Source organism: Bufo bufo, chromosome 5 (genome assembly GCF_905171765.1).
Source record: "Bufo bufo chromosome 5, aBufBuf1.1, whole genome shotgun sequence".
In the NCBI taxonomy this organism is placed as follows: Eukaryota; Metazoa; Chordata; class Amphibia; order Anura; family Bufonidae; genus Bufo; species Bufo bufo.
Genome location: NC_053393.1, coordinates 438,346,552 through 438,372,979, shown reverse-complemented (window position 1 = coordinate 438,372,979; position 26,428 = coordinate 438,346,552). Strand labels below are relative to the sequence as shown.

Sequence of the window (26,428 nt, the reverse complement as noted above, 5' to 3'; positions counted from 1 at the left end):
ATGGGGAGGAAATTTGAGAATTTCATTTTTTTGTCTAATTTTTCATTTTAACCCATTTTTTCCACTAACAAAGCAAGGGTTAACAGCCAAACAAGACTGTATCTTTATTGCCCTGACTCTGCCGTTTACAGAAACACCCAATATGTGGCCGTAAACTACTGTACGGCCACACAGCGGGGCGTAGAGTGAAAGGTGCGCGGTTTGGTTTTTGGAAGGCTGATTTTTATGGACTGGTTTTTTGACACCATGTCCCATTTAAAGCCCCCCTGATGCACCCCTAGATTAGAAATTCCATAAAAGTGACCCCATCTAAGAAACTAAACCCCTCAAGCTATTCAAAACTGATTTTACAAACTTTGTTAACCCTTTAGATGTTGCACAAGATTTAATGGAAAATAGAGACACAATTTCAAAATTTCACATTTTTGGCAGATTTTCCATTTTAATATTTTTTTCCCAGTTACAAAGCAAGGGTTAACAGCCAAACAAAACTCATTATTTATGGCCCTTATTCTGTAGTTTACAGAAACACCCCATATGTGGTCGTAAACCGCAGTACGGGCACACGGCAGGGCACAGAAGGAAAGGAATGCCATACGGTTTTTGGAAGGCAGATTTTGCTGGACTGGTTTTTTGACACCATGTCCCATTTGAAGCCCCCTGATGCACCCCTATAGTAGAAACTCCAAAAAAGTGACTCCATTTTAGAAACTACGGGATAGGGTGGCAGTTTTGTTGGTACTAGTTTAGGGTACATATGATTTTTGGTTGCTCTATATTACACTTTTTGTGCAGCAAGGTAACAAGAAATAGCTTTTTTGGCACGTTTTTTTTTTGTTATTTACAACATTCATCTGACAGGTTTTATCATGTGGTAATTTTATAGAGCAGGTTGTCACGGACGCGGCGATACCTAATATGTATACAATTTTTTTTATTTATGCAAGTTTTATACAATAACTTCATTTTTAAAACCAAAAAAATGTTTTAGTGTCTCCATAGTCTAAGAGCCATAGTTTTTTCAGTTTTTGGGCGATTATCTTGAGTAGGGTCTCATTTTTTGCGGGATGAGATGACGGTTTGATTGGTACTATTTTGGCGTACATGCAACTTTTTTGATCACTTATAACCTTTTTTGGGAAGTAAGGTGGGCAACATTTCAATTTTCTCATAGTTTTTATTTTTTTATTTTTATGGCGTTCACCGTGCGGGGAAAGTAACATGACCGTTTTATAGATCAGGTCGTTACGGACGCGGCGATACCTAATATGTGTAGTGTATTTTATTTTTTTAATTTTTATTCAGTGATAAATGTTTTTTTTTTTATCTTAACTTTTTTCACTTTTTTTTTACATTTTTGTGACCCAGACCCACTTGGTTCTTGAAGATCCAGTGGGTCTGATGTCTGTATAATACAGTACAATATATATTGTTCTGTACTGTATTTTACTTACACTTACACGCTTTTAGCACAGATCTGTACAGCACCATGGACAGCAGGACGCCTGAGCAGGCGTCCGTTGCCATGGGAACCTTCCCCGTCTGCCACAACTTCGCAGACGGAGAAGGGTAAGCACAGGGCTGAGGGGGGCTCTCTGGGGGCTCTCTCCCTCTCCATCAGGTGGCTGCAAAGGCACAGCAGGCCCCCGATGGAGAGGGAGGGAGCTCCCTGACCGATGACAGTTAACTTTTTCCATACAGCGGTCCGTACGGACCGCGGTATGGAAAGGGTTAAACGGCTGACATTGCACAGATGTCAGCCGTTTATACCAGGGTGCCAGCAATGTGCTGGCACCCTGGTATACCCACTAGAAGCCAACGATCATTCATGGGGAGGCAGGCGGGGGATCGCGATCCCGCCTGCCACACCGCCCGCCTCCCCCACCGCCTGCGACACCCCCCCCCCCCCCCCTCGTGCAGGGGTGCAGGGGGGGGGTGAAAAATATTGATTTTAGCCACTCTAAAGTTTCTGATCCCCGCGGATCAGAAACTGCAAAAAGCGCAGCAAACCGCAGGTCTGAATTGACCTGCGGTTTGCTACGATCGCCGATACGGGGGGGTCAAATGACCCCCCCTGCATTGTTACGGGATGCCGGCTGAATGATTTCAGCCGAAATCCCGTTCCGATTAACCCCTGGGGCGCCGGAATACAGATTTTAAGTCAGGACGTACCGGTATGTCCTGGGTCCTTAAGGACTCGGGAAATAGGGCGTACCGGTACGTCCTGGGTCCTTAAGGGGTTAAATGGTTTTTTTTGTTTTTTTAACCCCTCCAGCGCTGTTTTACTTTGCATTCTGTATTCAGAATGCTCATATTTTCCCTTATAACCATGTTATAAGGGAAAATAATAATGATCGGGTCTCCATCCCGATCGTCTCCTAGCAACCATGCATGAAAATCGCACCGCATCCGCACTTGCTTGCGGATGCTTGCGATTTTCACGCAACCCCATTCATTTCTATAGGGCTTGCGTTACGTGAAAAACGCACAAAGAGGAGCATGCTGCGATTTTCACGCAACGCACAAGTGATGCATGAAAATCACCGCTCATGTGAACAGCCCCATAGAAATGAATGGGTCAGGATTCCGTGCGGATGCAATGAGTTCACCTCCCGCATCGCATCCACGAGGAATACTCGCTCGTGTGAAAGGGGCCTAAGGCCTCTTTCACACGAGCGTGACTATTAGGTCCGGATGCGTTCAGCGAAACTCGCACTATTTTGCAAGCAAGTTCAGTCAGTTTTGTCTGCGATTGCAGGTGCAATGCGTTTTTCACACGAGTGATAAAAAACTGAAGGTTTACAAACAACATCTCTTACCAACCATCAGTGAAAAACGCATCTGCACTTGCTTCCGGATGCAATGCAATTTTCACTGAAACCTCATACACTTCTATGGGGCCAGGACTGCGTGAATATAGAACATGCTGCGTATTTCACGCAACGCAGAACTGATGCGTGAAAAAAAACGCTTATGTACACAGACCAATTGAAATTAATAGGTCAAAATTCAGTGCGTGTGCGATGCGTTCACGTCACGCATTGCACCCGCGCGGAAAACTTTCTCGTGTGAAATGGGCCTAAGGCCTCTTTCACACGGGCGTTGCGGGAAAATGTGCGGGTGCGTTACGGGAACACCCGCGATTTTTCCGCGCGAGTGCGAAACATTGGAATGCGTTTTGCACTCGCGTGAGAAAAATCACGCATGTTTGGTACCCAAACCTGAACTTCTTCACAGAAGTTCGGGCTTGAGATCGGTGTTCTGTAGATTGTATTATTTTCCCTTATAACATGGTTATAAGGGAAAATAATAGCATTCTGAATACAGAATGCAAAGTAAAATAGCGCTGGAGGGGTTAAAAAAAAATTTAAAAAAAATGTTTAACTCACCTTAGTCCACTTGATAGCACAGCCGGGATCTGCTTCTGTATTCTTTCTTTAGGACCTGGGTAAAGGACCTTTGATGACGTCACTCCGGTCATCACATGGTACGTCACATGATCTTTTACCATGGTGAGTCACCATGGTAAAAGATCATGTGACGTACCATGTGATGACCGGAGTGACGTCATCAAAGGTCCTGTAACTGTATTTAATGCTCACCATAGGTCCTTCAACAAAGGAGACACAAGGAGATGCCGGGCTACGCGAGCAAGTGGATTAAGGTGAGTTAAATTATTTTTTATTTTTTTTAACCCCTCCAGCGCTATTTTACTTTGCATTCTGTATTCAGAATGCTATTATTTTCCCTTATAACCATGTTATAAGGGAAAATAATAATGATCGGGTCTCCATCCCGATCGTCTCCTAGCAACCGTGCGTGAAAATCGCACCGCATCTGCACTTGCTTGCGGATGCTTGCGATTTTCACGCAACCCCATTCACTTCTATGGGGCCTGCGTTGCGTGAAAAACGCAGAATATAGAGCATGCTGCGATTTTCACGCAACGCATAAGTGATGCGTGAAAATCACCGCTCATCTGAACAGCCCCATAGAAATGAATGGGTCGGTATTCAGTGCAGGTGCAATGCATTCAACTCACGCATCGCATCCGCGTGGAATACTCGCCCCGTGTGAAAGGGGCCTAAGGGTTAGGCCCCATTCACACGTTCGTAACGTATTTTGCGGATCCACAAAACACCCACCGCACATCGCCGGCACTAATAGAATATGCCTATTCTTGTCTGCAATTGCGGACAAGAATAGGACATGTTCTATTTTTTTCGGGAACGGAAAAATGCAGACCTGGAAGTGCGGGTCTGCATTTCCGGAGTCGGGCCACACATCGTGCGGCCCCATAAGAAATGAATAGGTCTGCAATTCCGTTCCATAAAATGCGGAAGAAATTGCGGACGTGTGAATGGGGCTTTACATAGCATCCTAAATCAATATAATGCTATGCGACCCCATCAGTGCTGGGAGGTAAGGACGGGAGCTGCCACATACTCACGCTGCGAGTCCCATGCGTGTCAGAGAATAGAGTAGTGGTGGTGCTTCTTTAACTTTACAAAACGTTACACCTTTAAACTCTTGGGTGCCATAATGTATTTTGTGTCTGTGCTGGGTTGAATTTTGTGTGAGAAGTCTACTCTTTAGACTACATGGGCATCGAGGTATATGGTGTTTTTGTTCAGTTTTTAACTGCATCAAACCTGCTTTTCACTACAAGCATTGGATTTGTGATAACCAAATAAGTCCCCCGTATACACTTTTTCAGTTAAACTTACCCCTTAGAAACCCCGGACCGGTCAGTAATGATCTTCACTTCTTTCACTACTCCATATTTAGAAAAGAAGTCTTTAATCTGCATCTCATCCATCTAAAAATAAAATCAAAATGGAAAAAAGGATTCATAACATTAGGGGTGAAGAACCCAAATGAAGTGGTTTCACACAGTTAATAAAATAAAAATCTTTTAAGTTGCTCATAAAGAGAAATCTATTTCGGGGCTGCAGATCCCATCCACTGTCAAACGTCACTTGTCTGTAATAGGGTGTCCTTGGCCTTTCACTGATAGCCTGGACTCATGTGGAGGAGCTCAGATGGCAAATTCAGTTGGAGGGTAAGTGCAGGACACAGACCCCCCCCCCCCAATAACCCTTTATGCGAGTCTGGTACTTTAAAAACGTGCTTCAATCACTTCTGAAATCCATGTTCTACAACTTCGATTGGCGATGGCAAGCAAGAGGCTTGGACACAACTGTAAGGGGTTAATTAACCACTTCATTACGAATCATTACTGCAAATAACTAGTTAATTTCTGAGCCATACTACATGTATTTGATATTTTTCATGGGACACCTTAGAAATTTCTTTTGTGCCATTTTTTCTTTCCTCGTTTTTTTTTTCTGTTCCAAAAGATTTCAAGATAAAACATTTCTAAAATCATTACCGTATGTTTGTACAGTGAAAGTGGACACTACTGTATTTGTATAATTTATCTACTGGAAAGCATTTTGGCAGCCTAATTTTCTACTACTGGCTCTATGGCCCCATACTGCCAGTACAGATGTTTCTACTAGAGTTGCATCGGGTATAGAAGTATCGATACCCAATCGATACTTTTATACCCGGATCGATCCGGTACCAGGTTTTACTATTTAACGATACTAGGCTGCACAGCGTAGTATCAGTTAGAGAACACGACACACACTGCCTGCCCTCCCTCCCCACTGTGATGCGGATGCCGCTGCCACCAATGAGGACATTCTACTGAGGAGGAGGGGAGGGGCTGAGGCCACTGCGCCATCAATGAGGACATTCTACTGAGGAGGAGGGGAGGGGCTGTGGCCACTGCGCCACCAATGAGGACATTCTACTGAGGAGGAGGGGAGGGGCTGTGGCCACTGCGCCACCAATGAGGACATTCTACTGAGGAGGAGGGGAGGGGCTGTGGCCACTGCGCCACCAATGAATGTAATTAACAAAATTAATTCAAGTGTAGGCTGCAAACCGGCAGCACCTGAGGGGTTAATCGACAGGGATCACAGCACCCTGTCAGAGGTCGGATATGTGGTACTGCCGTCAGCACCCACAGCCTACCCTTGAATTAACCACCTCAGCCCCCAGTGCTTAAACACCCTGAAAGACCAGGCCACTTTTTACACTTCTGACCTACACTACTTTCACCGTTTATTGCTCGGTCATGCAACTTACCACCCAAATTAATTTTACCTCCTTTTCTTCTCACTAATAGAGCTTTCATTTGGTGGTATTTCATTGCTGCTGACATTTTTACTTTTTTTGTTATTAATCGAAATTTAACGATTTTTTTGCAAAAAAATGACATTTTTCACTTTCAGTTGTAAAATTTTGCAAAAAAAACGAGATCCATATATAAATTTTGCTCTAAATTTATTGTTCTACATGTCTTTGATAAAAAAAAAATGTTTGGGTAAAAAAAAAAAATGGTTTGGGTAAAAGTTATAGCGTTTACAAACTATGGTACAAAAATGTGAATTTCCGCTTTTTGAAGCAGCTCTGACTTTCTGAGCACCTGTCATGTTTCCTGAGGTTCTACAATGGCCAGACAGTACAAACACCCCACAAATGACCCCATTTCTGAAAGTAGACACCCTAAGGTATTCGCTGATGGGCATAGTGAGTTCATAGAACTTTTTATTTTTTGTCACAAGTTAGCGGAAAATGATGATTATTTTTTTTTTCTTACAAAGTCTCATATTCCACTAACTTGTGACAAAAAATAAAAACTTCCATGAACTCACTATGCCCATCAGCGAATACCTTGGGGTGTCTTCTTTCCAAAATGGGGTCACTTGTGGGGTAGTTATACTGCCCTGGCATTCTAGGGGCCCAAATGTGTGGTAAGGAGTTTGAAATCAAATTCTGTAAAAAATGACCAGTGAAATCCGAAAGGTGCTCTTTGGAATATGGGCCCCTTTGCCCACCTAGGCTGCAAAAAAGTGTCACACATCTGGTATCTCCATATTCAGGAGAAGTTGGGGAATGTGTTTTGGGGTGTCATTTTACATATACCCATGCTGGGTGAGAGAAATATCTTGGCAAAAGACAACTTTTCCCATTTTTTTATACAAAGTTGGCATTTGACCAAGATATTTATCTCACCCAGCACAAGTTAGCGGAAATTGATTTTATTTATTTTTTTCTCACAAAGTCTCCCTTTCCGCTAACTTGGGACAAAAATTTCAATCTTTCATGGACTCAATATGCCCCTCACGGAATACCTTGGGGTGTCTTCTTTCCGAAATGGGGTCACATGTGGGGTATTTATACTGCCCTGGCATTCTAGGGGCCCTAAAGCGTGAGAAGAAGTCTGGAATATAAATGTCTAAAAATTTTTACGCATTTGGATTCCGTGAGGGGTAGGGTGAGTTCATGTGAGATTTCATTTTTTGACACAAGTTAGTGGAATAATGAGACTTTGTAAGAAAAAAAATATATAATTTCCGCTAACTTGGGCCAAAAAAATGTCTGAATGGAGCCTTACAGAGGGGTGATCAATGACAGGGGGGTGATCAGGGAGTCTATATGGGGTGATCACCCCCCTGTCATTGATCACCCCCCTATAAGGCTCCATTCAGATGTCCGTATGTGTTTTGCGGATCCGATCCATGTATCCGTGGATCCGTAAAAATCATACGGACATCTGAATGCAGCCTGACAGGGGGGGTAATCAATGACAGGGGGGGTGATCAATGACAGGGGGGGTGATCAATGACAGGGGGGGGTGATCAATGACAGGGGGGGGTGATCAATGACAGGGGGGGGGTGATCAATGACAGGGGGGGGGAGCAATGACAGGGGGGGGGGTGATCAATGACAGGGGGGGGGAGATCAATGACAGGGGGGGGTGATCAATGACAGGGGGGGGTGATCAATGACAGGGGTGTGATCAGGGAGTCTATATGGGGTGATCACCACAGTCATTGATCATGCCCCTGTAAGGCTCCATTCAGACGTCCGTGTGCGTTTTGCGGATCCGATCCATCTATCAGTGGATCCGTAAAAATCATGCGGAGGTCTAAATGGAGCTTTACAGGGGGGTGATCAATGACAGGGGGGTAATCAATGACAGGGGGGTGATCAGGGAGTCTATATGGGGTGATCAGGAGTGATCAAGGGTGAATAAGGGGTTAATAAGTGACGGGGGGGGGGGGTGTAGTGTAGTGCTTGGTGCAACATATTACTGAGCTACCTGTGTCCTCTGGTGGTCAATCCAAACAAAGGGGACCACCAGAGGACCAGGTAGCAGGTATATTAGACGCTGTTATCAAAACAGCGTCTAATATACCTGTTAGGGGTTAAAAAAATCACATCTCCAGCCTGCCAGCGAACGATCGCCGCTGGCAGGCTGGAGATCCACTTTCTTACCTTCCGTTCCTGTGAGCGCGCGCGCCTGTGTGCGCGCGTTCACAGGAAATCTCGGCCATCGCGAGAGGACGCGCCGGCGCGTCCACTCGGAATGAATCAACCACCTCCAGGACGCGTCTGTGCGTACAGCGGTCCGGAGGTGGTTAATGTGTTGATTATATTCATTGGTGGCACAGTGCGCCCCCTCAGTATTATTGACATTGGTGGCAGTGGTCATGGGGTCCCCTCCTCATTGGTTGCAGTGGCAGCTCTGATCGGAGCCCAAGCAGTGTAATCCTGGGGCTCCAATTGGTTACCATGGCAGCCAGGACAAAGCCCTGGCTGCCATGGTAAGCTCCCTGCTGCTGTGTTTTTTGGTGGTTTATTTTTTTTGCGTGGTATTGAAATACTTTTTTATGGTATCAAAATCGAATCAAAATTTTGGTATCCTGACAACCCTAGTTTCTACAGCACCAAAACATTAGAAACTCCTTGAAAGTGACTTTGCGAGGGTTAGAGAGTTTATGCATAAAAAATTGCTATACTAAATATAGCTAAAACGAATACCTATATTTTTTTATTTTGTTATCAAAGAAAAAGGGCATCGCAATGATGATTTGTGGGGGGAGGGTATGTGGGGGTTGGGGCCTTATGTTTGTATTATTAAAAAATGCTAATAAAAAATTACTTAATTTAAAAGAAAAAAGGTGTATGTTTGTATATTTTATACACAAAGTATTCTACTGTTAAAACCAGGGCTGTGGAGTCGGTAGATAAATGTTCCGACTCAGACTCCTCAGTTTTATGTACTTCCGACTCCGACTCCCCGACTCCTCTGTATTAATATGCGAATGTATTTTATACATTCCTTGAGGGAAAGAAACGCAACCTACCATTTATTCTAAAACATGATTTTCCTAGGAGAATCCCATAGTCATGTTTAAAGTTTAAGCTAACAATCGGAGTTTACAAGTTTTTATAGCCTTAGCTAAATTAAAGCAGTTTTTCCAATGGTTTACAGCTTCAGTCTTGAACTATTGGCCCTCCATTCCCTTCACTTATACAAGTGTCTCACTCTCTAGTCCTGCAAAAAACATATTTATTTAATCCCTTATCAGTGAGAGGCTAGGTTACACATGGACGCTGCGTTCCCTGTAAAAGCAGAACACAACACTATGGAAAGTATAAGTATTGCAGCTCCTAATTGTGCGTTGCGTGCCATATAGTGAAGCACATGAAAAGCATGCTTCTTCACGATCACTTAACGTGTTCGTTTTGCGGTTACGTGAGGCACTGCATGCATTGGTCTTTATTCTTACAGTAGAGAAGTCATTAATTATAACTTTTTGTGAATTGGGACATTTAAACTTGCTTTTTTTTTTTTATTCCAATCTAAATTTAGTAGGAGTCGGAGTCGGTGCATTGTTTGCCGACTCCGACTCCAGGTACCCAAAATTTCCCCCGACTCCTACTCCTCGACTCCGACTCCACAGCCCTGGTTAAAACTACCGTATTTTTCGCCACATAAGACGCACTTCACCCCCCCCCCCCCCAAAATGGGGGGAAAATGCCCCTGCGTCTTATGGCATTCGCCCCATTTTGGGGGGGTGAAGTGCGTCTTATGGGGCGAAAAATACGGTAGTTTTAACAGTAGAATACTTTGTGTATAAAATATACAAACATACACCTTTTTTACATTGAGTTTTTTTTATGAGCGAGCGGGGAGGGACTGGGAGGAGGAGCTGGGGGCCGGCAATAGCGGTGGGGCGGTGCAGTCACTGTACTATAGCCCCGCCGCTCCAGTGTACAAATATAAAATGTCTTATTCAATTAAAAGTTATTAAACATGCCCCCCTCACTCCTAATATTACCGTACATCCTAACCGCTTCAGTAGAATGCAGGCAGGCGGCAGCGTAACTCCCTGATGTCACGTGCCTGCGCCGCCTACTTTATGAATGAGTCTGTGGATGGCACATATATAACAGTGCCATCCACAGATCCCCCCGTAACAGTGCCATCCACAAATCCCCCCCCGTAACAGTGCCATCCACAAATCCCCCCCCCCCCCCGTAACAGTGTCCGTCATCCACAGATCCCCCCGTAACAGTGTCCGTCATCCACAGATCCCCCCCGTAACAGTGTCCGTCATCCACAGATCCCCCCCGTAACAGTGTCCGTCATCCACAGATCCCCCCCCCGTAACAGTGTCCGTCATCCACAGATCCCCCCCGTAACAGTGTCCGTCATCCACAGATCCCCCCCCCCCGTAACAGTGTCCGTCATCCACAGATCCCCCCCGTAACAGTGTCCGTCATCCACAGATCCCCCCCGTAACAGTGTCCGTCATCCACAGATCCCCCCCGTAACAGTGTCCGTCATCCACAGATCCCCCCCGTAACAGTGTCAGTCATCCACAGATCCCCCCCCGTAACAGTGTCCGTCATCCACAGATCCCCCCGTAACAGTGTCCGTCATCCACAGATCCCCCCCGTAACAGTGTCAGTCATCCACAGATCCCCCCCCCGTAACAGTGTCAGTCATCCACAGATCCCCCCCGTAACAGTGTCCGTCATCCACAGATCCCCCCATAATAGTGTCAGTCATCCACAGATCCCCCCCGTAACAGTGTCCGTCATCCACAGATCCCCCCCGTAATAGAGATCTATTACAGTGAATAGGATTTTTACACACTCCATTCTGCGCTATGCCTCGTGCATAGCTCAGTATTGAGAAAGCCATGGCAGGCCTGGATCGCTTCAACAGCGTCCAGGCTGCCATGGCAACCGATCGGACCCCCGCGATTTCACTGCACGGGGTCCGATCAGAAGGAAGATGGAGCAGCGTCACTTCACAGGTGCCACGATCAGCCTTGATCGCGGCAATTGAGGAGGTAAATGGCAGGGGCGGTGCAATCGCCACTTCCTGTCAGTGCGGCCAGATCTCGCGCATGGAGCAGGCTCACTGCAGAGGCCCGCTCCATACATCCCCTGTCACGCAATGACGTACCTGTGCGTCATAATGCGTGAAGGGGTTTTAATGAGATCTGCAGCGCAACATATATAGTTGTGCTGCAGTAAGCAAGTGGTTAACCAAACATAATACTACACTGTATTAAATGGCTTCTCCAGGGCACATTTTACTTGACTCGGACAAGTTGCCTTATCAAGCCTTTCTGGAGAGGTTATCAATGTTTAAAGCGCATCTTCAGCTAGATAAGGCTTAAGGCCCATTTCATACAGGCGAGTATTCCGCGCGGATGCGATGCGTGAGGTGAACGACACATTCATTTCTATGGGGCTGTTCACATGAGCGGTGATTTTCACGCATCACTTGTGCGTTGCGTGAAAATCGCAGCATGTTCTATATTCTGCGTTTTTCACACAACGCAGGCCCCATAGAAGTGAATGGGGATGCGTGAAAATCGCAAGCAAGTGCGGATGCGGTGCGATTTTCACGCACGGTTGCTACTAGATGAACGGGATGGAGACCCGATCATTATTATTTTCCCTTATAACATGGTTATAAGGGAAAATAATAGCATTCTGAATACAGAATGCATAGTAAAACATTGCTGGAGGGGTTAAAAAAAAAATAAAAAAAATTTAACTCACCTTAGTCCACTTGATCGCGTAGCCCGGCATCTCCTTCTGTCTTCATCTGATCTCTGCGCAGCAATAGGACCTGTGGTGACGTCACTTCGGTCATCACATGATCTTTTACCATGGTGATGGATCATGTGATGATCGGAATGACGTCACCACAGGTCCTGTTGCTGCACAGAGATCAGATGAAGACAGAAGGAGATGCCGAGCTACGCGATCAAGTGGACTAAGGTGAGTCAACCCCTTAAGGACCGGGCTCATTTTCACCTTAAGGACCAGGCCATTTTTTGCAAATCTGACCAGTGTCACTTTAAGTGCTCATAACTTTAAAACGCTTTGACTTATCCAGGCCATTCTGAGATTGTTTTTTCGTCACATATTGTACTTCATGACACTGGTAAAATGAAGTCAAAAAAATTATTTTTTTTGCACAAAAAAATACCTAATTTACCAAAAATTTGGAAAAATTTGCAAATTTCAAAGTTTCAGTTTCTCTACTTCTGTAATACATAGTAATACCCCAAAAAATTGTGATGACTTTACATTCCCCATATATCTACTTCATGTTTGAATTGTTTTGGGAATGATATTTTATTTTTTGGGGATGTTATAAGTCTTAGAAGTTTAGAAGCAAATCTTGACATTTTTAAGAAATTTACAAAAACTCAATTTTTAGGGACCAGTTCAGGTCTGAAGTCACTTTGCGAGGCTTACATAATAGAAACCACCCAAAAATGACCCCATCTAAGAAACTACACCCCTCAAGGTATTCAAAACTGATTTTGCATACATTGTTAACCCTTTAGGTGTTGCACAAGAGTTATTGGCAAATAGGGAGGAAATTTGAGAATTTCATTTTTTTGTCTAATTTTTCATTTTAACCCATTTTTTCCACTACCAAAGCAAGGGTTAACAGCCAAACAAGACTGTATCTTTATTGCCCTGACTCTGCCGTTTACAGAAACACCCAATATGTGGCCGTAAACTACTGTACGGCCACACAGCGGGGCGTAGAGTGAAAGGTGCGCCGTTTGGTTTTTGGAAGGCTGATTTTTATGGACTGGTTTTTTTACATCATGTCCCATTTGAAGCCCCCTGATGCACCCTTAGAGGAGAAACTCCCTAAAAGTGACCCCATCTAAGAAAGTACACCCCTCAAGGTATTCAAAACTGATTTTACATATGTCGTTAACCCTTTAGGTGTTGCACAAGAGTTATTGGCAAATGGGGATGAAATTTGAGAATTTCATTTTTATGCCTAATTTTCAATTTTAACCCATTTTTTCCATTAACAAAGCAAGGGTTAACAGCCAAACAAGACTGTATCTTTATTGCCCTGTCTCTGCTGTTTACAGAAACACCCAATATGTGGCCGTAAACTACTGTACGGCCACACAGTAGGGGGTAGAGTGAAAGGTGCGCCGTTTGGTTTTTGGAAGACAGATTTTGCTGGACTGTTTTTTTTGACACCATGTCCCATTTGAAGCCCCCCTGATGCACCCCTAGATTAGAAATTCCATAAAAGTGACCCCATCTAAGAAACAACACCCCTCAAGCTATTCAAAACTGATTTTACAAACTTTGTTAACCCTTTAGGTGTTGCACAAGATTTAATGGAAAATAGAGACACAATTTCAAAATTTCACATTTTTGGCAGATTTTCCATTTTAATATTTTTTTTCCAGTTACAAAGCAAGGGTTAACAGCCAAACAAAACTCATTATTTATGGCCCTTATTCTGTAGTTTACAGAAACACCCCATATGTGGCCGTAAACTGCTGTACGGGCACACTGCAGGGCGCAGAAGGAAAGGAATGCCATACGGTTTTTGGAAGGCAGATTTTGCTGGACTGGTTTTTTGACACCATGTCCCATTTGAAGCCCCCCTGATGCACCCCTAGAGTAGAAACTCCAAAAAAGTGACTCTATTTTAGAAACTACGGGATAGGGTGGCAGTTTTGTTGGTACTAGTTTAGGGTACATATGATTTTTGGTTGCTCTATATTACACTTTTTGTGCAGCAAGGTAACAAGAAATAGCTTTTTTGGCACGTTTTTTTTTTTTGTTATTTACAAAATTCCTCTGACAGGTTTTATCATGTGGTAATTTTATAGAGCAGGTTGTCACGGACGCGGCGATACCTAATATGTATACAATTTTTTTTATTTATGTAAGTTTTATACAATAACTTCATTTTTAAAACCAAAAAAATGTTTTTGTGTCTCCATAGTCTAAGAGCCATAGTTTTTTCAGTTTTTGGGCGATTATCTTGAGTAGGGTTTCATTTTTTGCGGGATTAGATGACGGTTTGATTGGCACTATTTTGGGGTGCATATGACTTTTTGATCGCTCGCTATTACACTTTTTGTGACGTAAGATGGCAAAAAATTGCTTTTTTTACACCGTTTTTGTTTTTATTTTTTTACGGTGGTCACCTGAGGGGTTAGGTCATGTGATATTTTTATAGAGCCGGTCGATACGGACGCGGCGATACCTAATATGTATACTTTTTTTTTATTTATGTAAGTTTTACACAATGATTTCATTTTTGAAACAAAAAAAATCATGTTTTAGTGTTTCCATAGTCTAAGAGCTATAGTTTTTTCAGTTTTTGGGCGATTATCTTGAGTAGGGTCTCATTTTTTGCGGGATGAGATGACGGTTTGATTGGTACTATTTTGGCGTACATTCAACTTTTTTGATCACTTTTATTACCTTTTTTGGGAAGTAAGGTGGGCAAAATTTCAATTTTCTCATAGTTTTTATTTTTTTATTTTTATGGCGTTCACCGTGCGGGGAAAGTAACATGACTGTTTTATATATCAGGTCGTTACGGACGCGGCGATACCTAATATGTGTAGTGTATTTTATTTTTTTAATTTTTATTCAGTGATAAATGTTTTTTTTATCTTAACTTTTTTCACTTTTTTTTACATTTTTGTGACCCAGACCCACTTGGTTCTTGAAGATCCAGTGGGTCTGATGTCTGTATAATACAGTACAGTACAATATATATTGTTCTGTACTGTATTTTACTTACACTGAACAGATCTATGCTTTTAGCACAGATCTGTTCAGCACCATGGACAGCAGGACGCCTGAGCAGGCGTCCTGTTGCCATGGGAACCCTCCCCGTCTGCTCAGAACTTCGCAGACGGGGAAGGGTAAGCACGGGGCTGAGGGGGGCTCTCTGGGGGCTCTCTCCCTCTCCATCGGGGGGCTGCAAAGGCACAGCAGCCCCCCGATGGAGAGGGAGGGAGCTCCCTGACCGATGAGTTAACTTTTTCCATACAGCGGTCCGTACGGACCGCGGTATGGAAAGGGTTAAACGGCTGACATCTGCACAGATGTCAGCCGTTTATACCAGGGTGCCAGCACTAGAAGCCAACGATCGTTCATGGGGAGGCGGGCGGGGGATCGCGATCCCGCCTGCCGCACCGCCCCCACCGCCTGCGACACCCCCCCCCCGCACCACCCGCCGGCATAAAATCGTGCAGGGGTGCAGGGGGGGGGTGAAAAATAATGATTTTAGCCACTCTAAAGCTTCTGATCCCCGCGGTCAGGGTCCGCGGGGATCAGAAACTGCAAAAAGCACAGCAAACCGCAGGTCTGAATTGACCTGCGGTTTGCTGCGATCGCCGATACGGCGGGGTCAAATGACCCCCCCCTGCATTGTTACGGGATGCCGGCTGAATGATTTCAGCCGAAATCCCGTTCCAATTAACCCCTGGGGCGCCGGAATACAGATTTCAAGTCAGGACGTACCGGTACGTCTTGGGTCCTTAAGGACTCGGGAAATAGGGCGTACCGGTACGTCCTGGGTCCTTAAGGGGTTAAATTATTTTTTTTTTAACCCCTCCAGCGATGTTTTTTTTGCTATGCATATTTAACCATGTTATAAGGGAAAATAATTCAATCTACAGAACACCGATCCCAAGCCCGAACTTCTGTGAAGAAGTTCGGGTTTGGGTACCAAACATGCGCGATTTTTCTCACGCGAGTGCAAAACGCATTACAATGTTTTGCACTCGCGCGGAAAAATCGCGGGTGTTCCCGTAACGCACCCGCACATTTTCCCGCAACGCCCGTCTGAAAAAGGCCTAAGTCTTTAGCCTATTAAAGCGGCTCTGTCACCAGGATCAACCCAATTAAACCAGACACACTGCCTGATAAGGCCCATCATGCTGATTAAAAAGAAGATTTTTTGTGAAACTCACCTGTAAAATATTTTTCTCGTCTTTTCCATTGAGGGACACAGACCATGGTTATAGCTTAGGCCATTACTAGGAGGAGACACTATGCAAATAAAAAAAGAACAGCTCCTCCTCCACTGGCTATACCCCCATGCTCCAACAGGAGGACCTCAGTGCGAGCAAAAGCAGTAGGAGAAGAAGACCAAAAACCAAATAGTAACAAAGAAAACCCGAACCGAGGAACACCGCCATCGGGCCATTAACCATAAGGTCCCAATAGAATAGAACCAACCCCTCCTGCAACGGACAAGAATGGGTGGGAGCTGTGTCCCCCAATGGAAAAGACGAGAAAAAGATTTTACAGGTGAGTTTCACAAAAAAAATCTACTTTTCTCGCCCATTCCAAAGGGGGACACAGACCATGGGACGTCCTAGAGCAGTCCATGGGGTGGGAAGACCAGCACCACCAAAGGGAAAACGTCCAACGGTTAAACAGGAACCACAGCCTGCAATACCTTGCGCCCTAGGGCAGCATCAGCCGATGCAAGAGAGTGCAGCTGGTAGAACTTTGTAAAGGTATGTAAGGACGACCAGGTGGCCGCCTTACAAAGCTGTGAAGTAGAGGCTCGATTGCGCCTAGCCCAGGAGGCCCCCCCCACCGCCCTGGTGGAGTGTGCGGTAACCCCCGCTGGGGAACCCTACCCCGGGATCGATAGGCCATGGCAATAGTCGACCGAATCCACCGAGCCACAGTGACCTTGGAGGTCGCCAGACCCTTACGAGGCCCCTCGGGAACCACAAAAAGGGAGTCCGAGCGGCGAAATGGGGCAGTAACCGACAGGTACACCTGCAAAGCGCGGACAACATCCAGAGAATGGAGAGCGCGCTGCTTGGGGTTCGCCAGAGCGGGGCAAAAGGATGGCAGGACTATGTCCTCATTAAGGTGGAAGGCGGAAACCACCTTGGGCAAAAAAGGGACTGGGCGCAGTACCACCTTATTCCTGTGGAAGACCAAAAAGGGCTCCTTAGAGGAAAGGGCGGCCAGCTCCGATACCCTCCTGATAGAGGTGATGGCCACCAAAAAGACCACCTTCCAAGTGAGAAGACTCAGGGAAATGTCCCTCAGAGGCTCAAAAGGAGCCGCCACGTTCCGGAGGTCTGGAAACAAATTCTATCTTGTAATCGGAAGTTACAATTTCCAGGGCCCAGGCGTCTTGAACGTGAGCTCTCCAGACTTGTTGAAAGGAGAGCAGACGGCCCCCCACCGCAAGCGCCCCTTCAGGGTGAGGACTGCTTGGGAACCGCGGGGCTGGCAGAACTCCCCTGGAATTGTGCCCGCGGGCGCCAGGAAGGTTGAGGCTTAAAGGAAGGTTTCTTGCGGGAGTCCTGAGAGCCGCCGGAGGAGGGGGCTGTCGCAGACCTGGAGGAGGAGAAGCGCCGAAAAGGACTGGTTTCTAGAGCCAGAGGGGCGGGCTCTGAAAGCGCGCTTGGATCTGGACTGGAGCAGGTGTGTACTCTTTCCCCCCGTAGCGTCAGAGATAATCTCATCCAGCTTAGCACTAAAGAGCCTGGCGCCCGCAAAGGGGAGGTTAGTGAGGGAGCGCTTGGAGGAAGCGTCGGCATCCCAGACCTTCAACCAGACCTCCCTGCGCTGCGTGACCGAGAAGGCCGAAATCCGCGCAAAGAGAGTGCTGACGTCCAATGAGGCCTCACAGGGACATCTAGAGGACGAAGTTCAGGGTGTCCGCAGATGCATCCTGCTCCGCGAGGTCCTGATGATGGCGTTGCAACCACACCAAAAACACCCTGGCTACCCAGGCCGAAGCGAACGCGGGCCGCAGACCTGTGCCCACCAGAGTGAAGATGGCTTTGGAAAGAGAGTCCAAACGCCTGTCAACGGAGTCCTGTAGGGAGGACCCGTCCAGGACAGGTATTGCCGTATTCTTAGCCAACCTGGCCACCAGCGGGTCGACCTTAGGAGGAGAAGACCACTGCTGCACATTATCTGCCGGGAAAGGATAAAGAGTATCCATGCGCCTTGTGGCAGAAAAAACGGTGATTAGGGCACTCCCAAGCCTTTAAAAGGACCTTGGCGAACTCGCCATGAATGGGGAATGTGACTGCCTCCGGTTTTCTGGAGTGGAAAAGGGGAAATTCCTGGCTACTAGTAGAAGGACGTTCTCCCTGGATGTCAAAGGTGTCACGGACCGCCGTGACCAAGTCTGCCACCATGGTGGAGAGCTTAGGCGAGGGTTCTGGCTCCGTGTCCTCGTCCGACCTGGACCGTTCCCCTTCAGACTTGTAGTCCCTGCGATGGGGAGAGGCTGAACATGCTTCCAGGCGAGGGTGGGGAAGCATACGCTGTCTCTTAACAGTCGAGCATCCTCTGTGGGGGGCATCGGGAGGTGGAGCGGTGCTAACCATAGGATCCGTGGCCGCCATGCGTTCCATAAAGGGCATGGCCACGCGCGAGACTTGGGCCAAGTCCACGGCCGCCCTAGATATGGCAGAGGCCCAGGAGGGCTCCGCGGGCACCGAAAGGGCGGTGGAGGGACTGGGCTGGATTGGAGGAGGATGATCCTGTCCTGAGGCAAGGCAAGAGTCACTGGATCCAGTAACCGATAGTGGCAGGCGGCATACCTTACAGGATCCCAGAGGGACCAGAGTTGCCTCTTTAGATTTTTGGGGGGCCCCAGGTTTAGGCATGATGGCGACAATCCCAGAGTCAGGGTCTCCAAGCTTTGCAGAACGCTACAGTCCTACCGTGACCTGTGAGGAGCTGGAGGAGCAGCCAAGCGCGGAGCAGCGCTGAGGCAAAGCGGAAGCGCCAGAGCAGATGCGATAGGCTCCGCCCCCCAGACGCGTCACAGATCGCGCGGGAAATATAAAAAAAAGCAGACCCCGGCTCTGAAAATGGCATCCACCGCCATGAATGAAGGGGTTAAAAAGCCCTCTGCGCAAACGGGAAAAGGCGCAGCAGCAAGGCGCTGCGAATAATCACAGCCCCAAAAAGGAATCCCTCCTCCCTCTCAATCCAGCAGCCACCCTGATCCACAGGTAAGCCCTAAAGCACCGCGTCACACAGCTAGTACGGGGGGAGGGGGAGATTGCAGGAGAGCCGATGTACTTATCTTAGTCCTGCAGTCTTCACCCTCTGTTCCGGACCAGCGGGGTCACCTCTTCAGTCATCTGGCACAAGGAGTGGCAGTGCACTGGATAGAGGGCAGGAGTAGGTGACCCAGGATCTGGTAGGCCACCGGAGCTGCTGGTAGAGCCCGGTTCTACTTATCTTATGGGGGGAAGGGGAGGTAGCCGGGGACGTCTATTCGACCCCGGCGCTCGCTTTACTGAGAGACCAGGCACGCCATGCGACCCTGCGTCCTCTATTGAGCAAAAAAACAAACAGGAGGAGAGAAAAATTACAGGGACAACCCTGCAGGAGTGTCACCTCCTTATCCGACACTAAGCTAAAACTGAGGTCCTCCTGTTGGAGCATTGGGGTATAGTCAGTGGAGGAGGAGCTGTTCTTTCTTATTTGCATAGTATCTCCTCCTAGTAATAGCCTAAGCTATACCCATGGTCTGTGTCCCCCAATGGAATGGGCGAGAAATAATACCTTTCTTTTCTCTGTATGCTAAACAGCTGCAGAGATATCTGCATTTTTATTCATATGCGAATGAGAAGTTTGAGCAACAGGGGGTGGGTATGAATCCTTTGAGCACTGCTTTGTAACACCCCCTGTGCTCTGCACTCTGCAGGGCTCCAGATGGCGACCAAAATGGTCGCCAATGCGACTTAGAATTTACAAATGGCGACAAGACTTTTTAGTCTTGTCGCCATTTGCGACTAGACCCGCCGCAGCAGCTCTGCCGTTTAATACAGCACAGGAGATGATAGTTCACTGTCTCGCCGCCGATGTTTTTCTCAGCAGCGCAGTGGAGGAGTCTCTCCCTCCCCCCTGTGCTGCTGCCGCCGCCTCTGCCAATCAGAAGGGAGACGGGAGGAGGAGGGGAGGGGCTGTGGCCACTAGGCCACCAATGAAGATAACTGACCTGTTAATTAGGGATCGACAGATATTGATTTTTTAGGGCCGATACCGATACCGATAATTTGTGAACTTTCAGGCCGATAGCCGATAATTTATACCGATATTCTGGGAATTTTCATTTTTGAGAAAAAAAAAAATTCCTACACAAATCTGCTGAAAATTAATATGTTTATTGTTAATGTGTATTTTTTTTGTTTATTGTTAATGTGTATTTTTTTTTTATAAATCTTTTTCATTTATACTTAATATTTTTGTGTTTTTTTTTTACTAACTTTTAACCCCCTTAGGGACTAGAACCTTTGTCCTATTCACCCTGATAGATCTCTATCAGGGTGAATAGGATCTCACACTGTCCCTGCTGCTCTGTGCATAGTGCACACAGCAGCATGGAGCTTATCATGGCAGCCAGGGCTTCAATAGTGTCCTGGCTGCCATGGTAACCGATCGGAGCCCCAGGCTTACACAGCTGGGGCTCCGATCGGAGGAGCAGGGGAGAGGGGATCCTGTGGCCACTGCCACCAATGATTAATACTGGGTGGGGGGGGGGGGGCGCGCACTGCGCCACCAATGTTTTTACTATTGGCCGGGATTGGGATGGGGGTGGGGGGCGCACTGCGCCACCAATGATTAATACTGGGGGACTTGGGGGGGCGCACTGCGCCACCAATGAAGATAAGTCTCTCGATCATTCATATACAGGAGGCGGGAGCTGGCTGCAGAATCACATAGCCGGCTCCCGACCTCTATCAGCGGTAGCTGCGATCCGCGGCACCTGAGGAGTTAACTACCGCGGACCGCAGCTATTGCTCATAGAGGTCGGGAGCCGGCTATGTGATTCTGCAGCCAGCTCCCGCCTCCTGTATATGAATGAATGAAAGGCTTATCTTCATTGGTGGAGCGGTGGCCACAGCCCCTCCCCTCCTCTTATGTTCTATCCCCTCATTGGCGGCAGCGGCAGCAGCAGCACAGGGGGAGGAGACACTGCTTCCTTCTCCCCTGTGCTGCGGAGGGAACACAGAGAGCGCTGAGAGCAGCGCGTTCTGTGTTCCCAATACGTTATCGGTATATCGGCAAAATAGATGCCGATACCGATAACGTTCAAAATCCTCAATATCGGCCGATAATATCGGCCAAACCGATAATCGGTCGATCCCTACTGTTAATACAAATACAGGAGGCGGGTGCCGGAATCAAATAGCCGGCACCCGACCTCTATGACAGGGAGCTGCGATCAGCGGCAGTCAACCCTTCAGGTGCGGTACCTGAGGGGTTAACTGCCGCTGATCGCAGCTCCCTGTCAGAGAGGTCGGGTGCCGCCTTTTTGATTCCGGCACCCGCCTCCTGTATTTGTATTAACAGGTCAGTTATCTTCATTGGTGGCGCAGTGGGCAGTGCCAATGAGGGTTAAAAAAATAATAATTAACTCACCTCCTCCAATTGATCGCGTAGCTGCCGGTCTCCTGTTCTTTCTTCAGGACATGTGGTGACGTCACTGAGCTCATCACATGGTCCATTACCATGGTGATGGATCATGTGATGTACGATGTGATGAGCACAGTAATGTCACCACAGGTCCTTTGACAGGTCCTAAAGAAAGAACAGGAGAACGGCTGCTACGCGATCAATTGGAGGAGGGGAGTTAATTTTATTTTTTAACCCTCATTGGCACTGCCCACTGCGCCACCAATGTTTATTATACTGGGGTGTTGGGGGGGGGCGCACTGCACCACCAATGTTTATTATACTGGGGTGTTGGGAAAATAAGGGAAAATAATACAGTGAATAGACTTTCATCCTAGCAACCATGCGTGAAAATCGCACTGCATCCGCACTTGCCTATGGGGCCTGCATTGCGTGAAAAAAGAAAACAGAGCATGCTGCGATTTTCACGCAACGCACAAGTGATGCGTGAAAATCACCGCTCATGTGCACAGTCCCATAGAAATGAATGGGTCCGGATTCAGTGCGGGTGCAATGCGTTCACCTCACACATTGCACCCGCGCAGAAATCTCGCCCATGTGAAAGGGGCCTAAGGGTGAATTGGACAAGGGTTCTAAGGGGGCTAATAGTAAGTAAAAAAAAAAAAAAAAACACTTAGGCCCCTTTCACACGGGCGCTGCGGGAAAATGTGCGGGTGCGTTGCGGGAACACACGCTATTTTTCCGCGCGAGTGCAAAACATTGTAATGCGTTTTGCAGTCGCGTGAGAAAAATCCCGCATGTTTGGTACCCAAACCCGAACTTCTGTAGATTGTATTATTTTCCCTTATAACATGGTTATAAGGGAAAATAATAGCATTCTGAATACTGAATGCACAGTAAAATAGCGCTGGAGGGGTTAAAAAATAATAATAATTTAACTCACCTTAGTCCACTTGATCGCGCTGCGAGAATCTCCTTCTTTGCTGATTGTAGAAACAGGACCTGTGGTGACATCACTCCGGTCGTCACATGGTCCATCACATGATCCATCACCACGGTAAAAGATCATGTGATGACCGGAGTGACGTCACCACAGGTCCTGTTCCTACAATCAGCAAAGAAGGAGACAGAAGGAGATGCCGGCAGCGCTATCAAGTGGACTAAGGCGAGTTAAATTATTTATTTATTTTTTTAACCCCTCCAGCGCTATTTTACTATGCATTCTGTATTCAGAATGCTATCATTTTCTCTTATAACCATGTTATAAGGGAAATAATAATGGAGTCTCCATCCCGATCATCTCCTAGCAACCATGCGTGAAAATCGCACCGCATCCGCACTTGCTTGCGATTTTCACGCAACCCCATTCATTTCTATGGGGCCTGCGTTACGTGAAAAACGCACAAAGAGGAGCATGCTGCGATTTTCACGCAACGCACAAATGATGCGTGAAAATCACTGCTCATGTGCACAGCCCCATAGAAATGAATGGGTCAGGATTCAGTGCAGGTGCAATGCGTTCAACTCATGCATTGCACCCGCGCGCAATACTCGCCCGTGTGAAAGGGGCCTAAGGCTACTTTTACACTTGCGGCAGTGTGATCCGGCGGGCAGTTCCGTCGTTGGAACTGCCTTCCGGATCCGCCGATCTGGATGTGACTGAAAGCATTTGTGAGACGCATCCGGATCCGTCTCACAAATGCATTGCAAGAACGAATCCATCTCTCCGCTTGTCATGCGGACAGACGGATCAGTCTTGTATCTTTTTACAGGACGGATCCTGAATTCCGGTATTTTGAATGTCGGATCTGGCACTAATACATTCCTATGGGGAAAAATGCCGGATCCGGCATTCAGGCAAGTCTTTAGTTTTTTTTCGCTGGAGATAAACCGTAGCATGCTATGGTTTTATCTTTTGCCTGATCAGTCAAAATCACTGAACTGAAGACATCCTGAACGGATTACTCTCCATTCAGAATGCATGGGGATATGCCTGATCAGTTCTTTTCCGGTATAGAGCTCCTGTGACGGAACGCTATGCCGGAAAAGAAAAAACGCTAGTGTGAAAGTACCCTAAAATATTAAGTTTAAATCCCCGCTTTCCCAATTTTACATATAAAATATATAAACAATAAATAAATAAACATATTACATAGCGCTGCGTCCGAAAAGTCCAAACTATTAAATTATTAAAAAATATCTCCTATGCGGTGAGCATTCGCCACTTTTTAGTCACCTTGTCACCCCAAAAAATAGGATAGGACTGTTCTATTATGGGCCGAACGTTTCATAAAATGCAAAACGCTGCTTTTTTTGGTGTGTTTTTTTTTGCGCGGTATTGAGTATCGCAATACTTTTTATGGTGACGAAAGCGAATCAAAATTGTGGTATCGAAACAACCCTACGCCGATCTGATCGGCGTAGCGTTGTCACGATACCAAAATTTTGATTATGATTCGGTTTCGATTTGGCGACTAAAAATTTCATTTGGCTCCAAAAAAATTTCAGTTCAGGAGCCAATGGCTACTAGGTATTTTTTTTAGTCTGGAGCACTGCTCTGCCCTTCCCCTTGATTGACAGGGCTAGACAAGCTGAGGGCAGAGCTGTGTCCTAGCATCTACATATCATATACACTATGTACTATAGCTTCACCACACTGAGATCTGCTCAAAGCCAATATACATATTACTGCTTTATTCACAATAATAGTATTATTTTAATCACTAGACTAAAACAAAAATTAATCACATCACATACCCGAACATCAATCCCTCCGACAAAAATGGTGTTCGGCATTACTTTACCCTCAGGAAACACGTATCCCTGATTTGCCGACTGTTCCTCCGCAGGTGGACTTCTGCATCCGGAAGAAGACTGCAAATAGGAAAACCATATATATACTGTATAAAAGCAATACAATCAAAAAAGTAAAAAAAAAACACAGACACTGGACCACACACAGTGGGAATTAAAGGCGTTTTCTGAGACTTTAATACTGTGAAAACCCTTTTAGGGTCCATTCACACGTCTGCAAAATGGGTCCGCAATTTTGTGGAACAGGTGCGGATCCATTCATTTTCAATGGGGCCGGAATGTTCTGGCAATTGCGGACAAGAAAAGGTATTTTCTATGAGAGTGCCGGCGATGTACGGTCCGCAAAATGCGGGACACACATTGCCGGTGTCAGTGTTTTGTGGATCCGCAAAACACAGACGGATGTGTGAATGGACCCTTTAGGGGTGCCGCTGCTAGGTCATCATTCTATGATCGGGGGGAATGTTAGACTTCTGGGACAATCCCGATCCAGAGAATGAAGAGGCTGCAGGGCTGACTCAGCACAGGGTCCTCCTCTTCACATCAGTGCCCAAGTCATCACTTTGCAGGCGAAAACTAGAAGTGGGACGCAGTGCGAAATCGTGCTGCAACCCTTGCATTTTCAGAATCAATTAGGGTCTCAGAGGCAAGACATCATGCAGCCACTTACTGAATATGGATTCATACAGCAAGGTTAAAGAGGAGCCGTCACCTCTCCTGACATGTCTGTTTTAATAGCTTTATGCATTCCCCATGTAATAACAATTCTGGAGCCTCTATTCTTATGTCTGTATGTTGTACTATTCTTTTATTATACAGAGGGGAGGTACCAAGTTGGGGGGGGGGGGTGTCTGTACCTGCACAGACTGACTCTATCCAATCACTGCTGTCATTTACTGAAGACCAATAGCAGTTCATTTATAACTTCTAGCAGAAATAATAGAGGAATGGGACAACATAGAGACATAAGAATAGAGGCTCCAGAAGTGTTATCACACGGAGAGGGCATGAAGCCATTAAAACAGACATGTCAAGAGGGGTGACAGATTCTCTTAGGCTACTTTAACACTCGCGTTTGGTGCGGATCCATTCAGATAATACAACCGTCTGTATCCGTTCAGAACGGATCCGTTTGTATCATCTTTAACATAGCCAAAAGGGATCCGTATTGAACACCATTGAAAGTCAATGGAGGACGGATCCGTTTTCTATTGTTCCAGATTGTGTCATAGAAAGCGGATCCGTCCCCATTGACTTACATTGTGTGCCAGGATCCGTTTGGCTCAGATTCGTCAAAGCGGAATGGAGACTGATCGGAGGCAAACTGATGCATTCTGAGCGGATCCTTTTCCATTCAGAATGAATTAGGGCAAAACGGATCCGTTTTGGACCGCTTGTGGGAGCCCTGAACAGATCTCACAAACGGAAAGCCAAAACGCGAGTGTGAAAGTAGCCTCATACGCAAGTATGCCCAGGTGAGCACTGGATTCTGCTTCTGGGCAAAAATGATCATCCTGAAAAAAAAAAATTAAAGTTCACTTTATTTAGGGCACTGCCAAAAGGGTGGAAACATTTCCACATCAAGATTGTAAAGTGTGAAATCCAAATCCACTGTGGAAAACTGCAGTAAGGCCGAGTTCACACGAACGTGTGTGACCCGTGCTGCGGCCCGCAATGCATGATCGCCGGCCATGGGTCAGCCGCATCGGATCGCGGACCCATTCACTTTAATGGGTCCGCGATCCGCCCGTTCCGCAAAAAGATAGGACCTGTTCTATCTTTTTGCGGAACGGAAGTATGGGACAGAACCCCACGGAAGCACTCATTGAAGTGAAAATGGGTCCCATTGAAGTGAAAATGGGTCCGCATCCGTGATGCGGAATGCACACGGAACTGTGGCCACGGATCACACCCGTTCGTGTGAACTAGGCCTAAGTGAGGGTTTTCTCACCAAATGCAATGGCTCATTAAAGGGCATCTGTCAGCAGATTTGTACCTATGAAACTGGCTGACATTA

The 26,428-nt window shown here is 46.5% G+C and overlaps 1 protein-coding gene across 1 annotated transcript in view; it reads right to left on the bottom strand.

Moving 5' to 3' along the window:
* Nucleotides 1–25,135, bottom strand: part of DAZL (deleted in azoospermia like) — a 66,214-nt gene extending 41,079 nt beyond the window's left edge. The window contains exons 1-3 of the mRNA XM_040433995.1: nt 25,124–25,135; nt 24,355–24,471; nt 4,728–4,819 (exon numbers count right to left, since the gene is read on the bottom strand). Of these exons, the coding sequence (XP_040289929.1) occupies nt 4,728–4,819; nt 24,355–24,471; nt 25,124–25,135 (221 nt within the window). The remainder of the gene's footprint in view (nt 1–4,727; nt 4,820–24,354; nt 24,472–25,123) is intronic.
* Nucleotides 25,136–26,428: the final 1,293 nt, after the last annotated feature.